This window comes from Morone saxatilis, unplaced genomic scaffold (genome assembly GCF_004916995.1).
Source record: "Morone saxatilis isolate NCDOM2014 unplaced genomic scaffold, NCSU_SB_2.0 Contig12, whole genome shotgun sequence".
Taxonomy (NCBI): domain Eukaryota; kingdom Metazoa; phylum Chordata; class Actinopteri; family Moronidae; genus Morone; species Morone saxatilis.
The window spans coordinates 1443543-1445346 of NW_023339674.1; the positions used below are offsets into that span (position 1 = coordinate 1443543).

The 1804-nt window shown below is 36.6% G+C and overlaps 1 protein-coding gene across 1 annotated transcript in view; it reads left to right on the forward strand.

Annotated features, from left to right (window-relative positions):
* The window catches only part of LOC118322414 (sterile alpha motif domain-containing protein 9-like), a gene marked incomplete at its 3' end in the record, with an annotated part of 8020 nt that extends 6216 nt beyond the window's left edge, over nt 1-1804 (forward strand). The window contains 1 exon segment of the mRNA XM_035654085.1: nt 1-1804. Within this exon segment, the coding sequence (XP_035509978.1) occupies nt 1-801 (801 nt within the window).

The window sequence follows — 1804 nt, forward strand, 5'->3', positions numbered from 1 at the left end:
AATCCTAATCTCAATTTGAAAATTGATATTGAAGAACGAAGACTGTTCCTTGAAGAGAAACAAGCAGATACGTTCACAGGGATTCTTCAGCATTTGGACAAACCTGCTGAAGACATTGAGAAGATCACAGAGTGCTATGCATTCTTGCAACAACAACAACAATTTATCAACAAAAAACAAAAGACAAAGGAAACAGTAAATTACATTTTGTCAAACATAGTTCTTTATCTTCTGAAACCCAAATCTAAACATGTGAAGAGTAACAGTGACCTTTCTGCTCTACTTCTGACAACTCTGCAAGATATTGGACTTAGCTATCACTTCCCAGATCCATACTATCTGGCTCTGCTGTTATTCTGGCCAAGTCCTACTCAGAAAAACACAGAAATTGGGGCATATGTGAGAGCAATCCGAAACTCCTCTCACAAGCGCCTGACTTTATTGTTCAGAAACAGGAGCACCGTTGCCCACCTCTACTTGGGGAAAGCAGAAGGACTCAAGAGGCTTGTTTCCAAACCACAACTTGATGAGAATTTTAAAAAGATGCACCGCAACACCTTGGCACAACTTTGGCGGAATGGAGACATATTTAAAGACAAAGCAATTATCAACCGCCTACATCGAGTCAGTGGAACCATTGAGCAAGGAGAGGTGTTTGCCAATTATGGAAAAATGAAAATCCCTGTGCGTCCAGCTCTCATTGCCGGTATAAGAAGTGGTTACAGTACAGAAAAGGTGTCTTTCTACCTTGGTTTTGCCATTAATGGACCTCTTGCTTATGATATCCAGTATGAAAACTAGGAGAGTAAATTAAACAAGTGTAATACAGCACTGACATGTGAACTGTACGGAGTGAAAACTAGGTGCGGCAGCCACTGACTCACTGTGGAATTTTAAACACCTCATAAAAACACACAAGTGAATGATAAAGGAAATTAAGTCAAATTGCAGGCATCAATCTAGCTGTATGTGTATTTTAATATATTTGTATTTTAATAGAATTTCATAATTTAGAAACATTTGTTATTTACTTTCTGAGAGGTTTTTGCTTTTGTCTCTACAGAGTGACAAGGTGTGGTGGCCAGTAACCATACTAGCCATAAAAACCCATGAGCAAATGATAAAACAGATTGCAATAATAAATGGTAAATCATGTAGTACTAGCTGTATGTGTATGTTTTTATATATTTTTTAATGTCTTTAATCTTTTAGAAACATTTGTTATCTACTTTCTGAGACGTTTTTGTTTTTGTTTTCTGTTGCAGATGTGGCACATTCACCAAGTGTGCAAGTGCAAATATAATACAGTTAAGAGTGCAACACAGGCACATGAGACATGACATAATGATAACTCAGACAGACTTCAGGGTAAACTACCGATCCTGTAGCTCTAGCTGTGTATGTTTTTATTTTGTGTAATTTCATCTTTTACAAACATTTGTTTGACACTTTTGTTGTTTTATTTTTGTTGCTGTTTGTTCACCAGATTGAGACTGACCAAACTGCCTCATAGGTATGCTTCACTTTTTTGTTGGGATTATTAAATTATTGTAACCTTGGCTTTGTAGACATTTGAAGTATGATCTAATTGGATCTATGATGAATGCTTTGCTCTGATGATCTGTAGTGGTAGTTTGATTTTCTTTACCTGGTAGTAATTAAGGCCCTGATATACTATACAAAAATATAATGTGGATGGAGTTCTGCACATACAACTGTGAATGCAACAGAACCTCTCTTCATAACAAGTGTCCCAGCCCAATTTACATCCAATGTAGAAAAAAGGGCTTAAAACTTTTTTGTT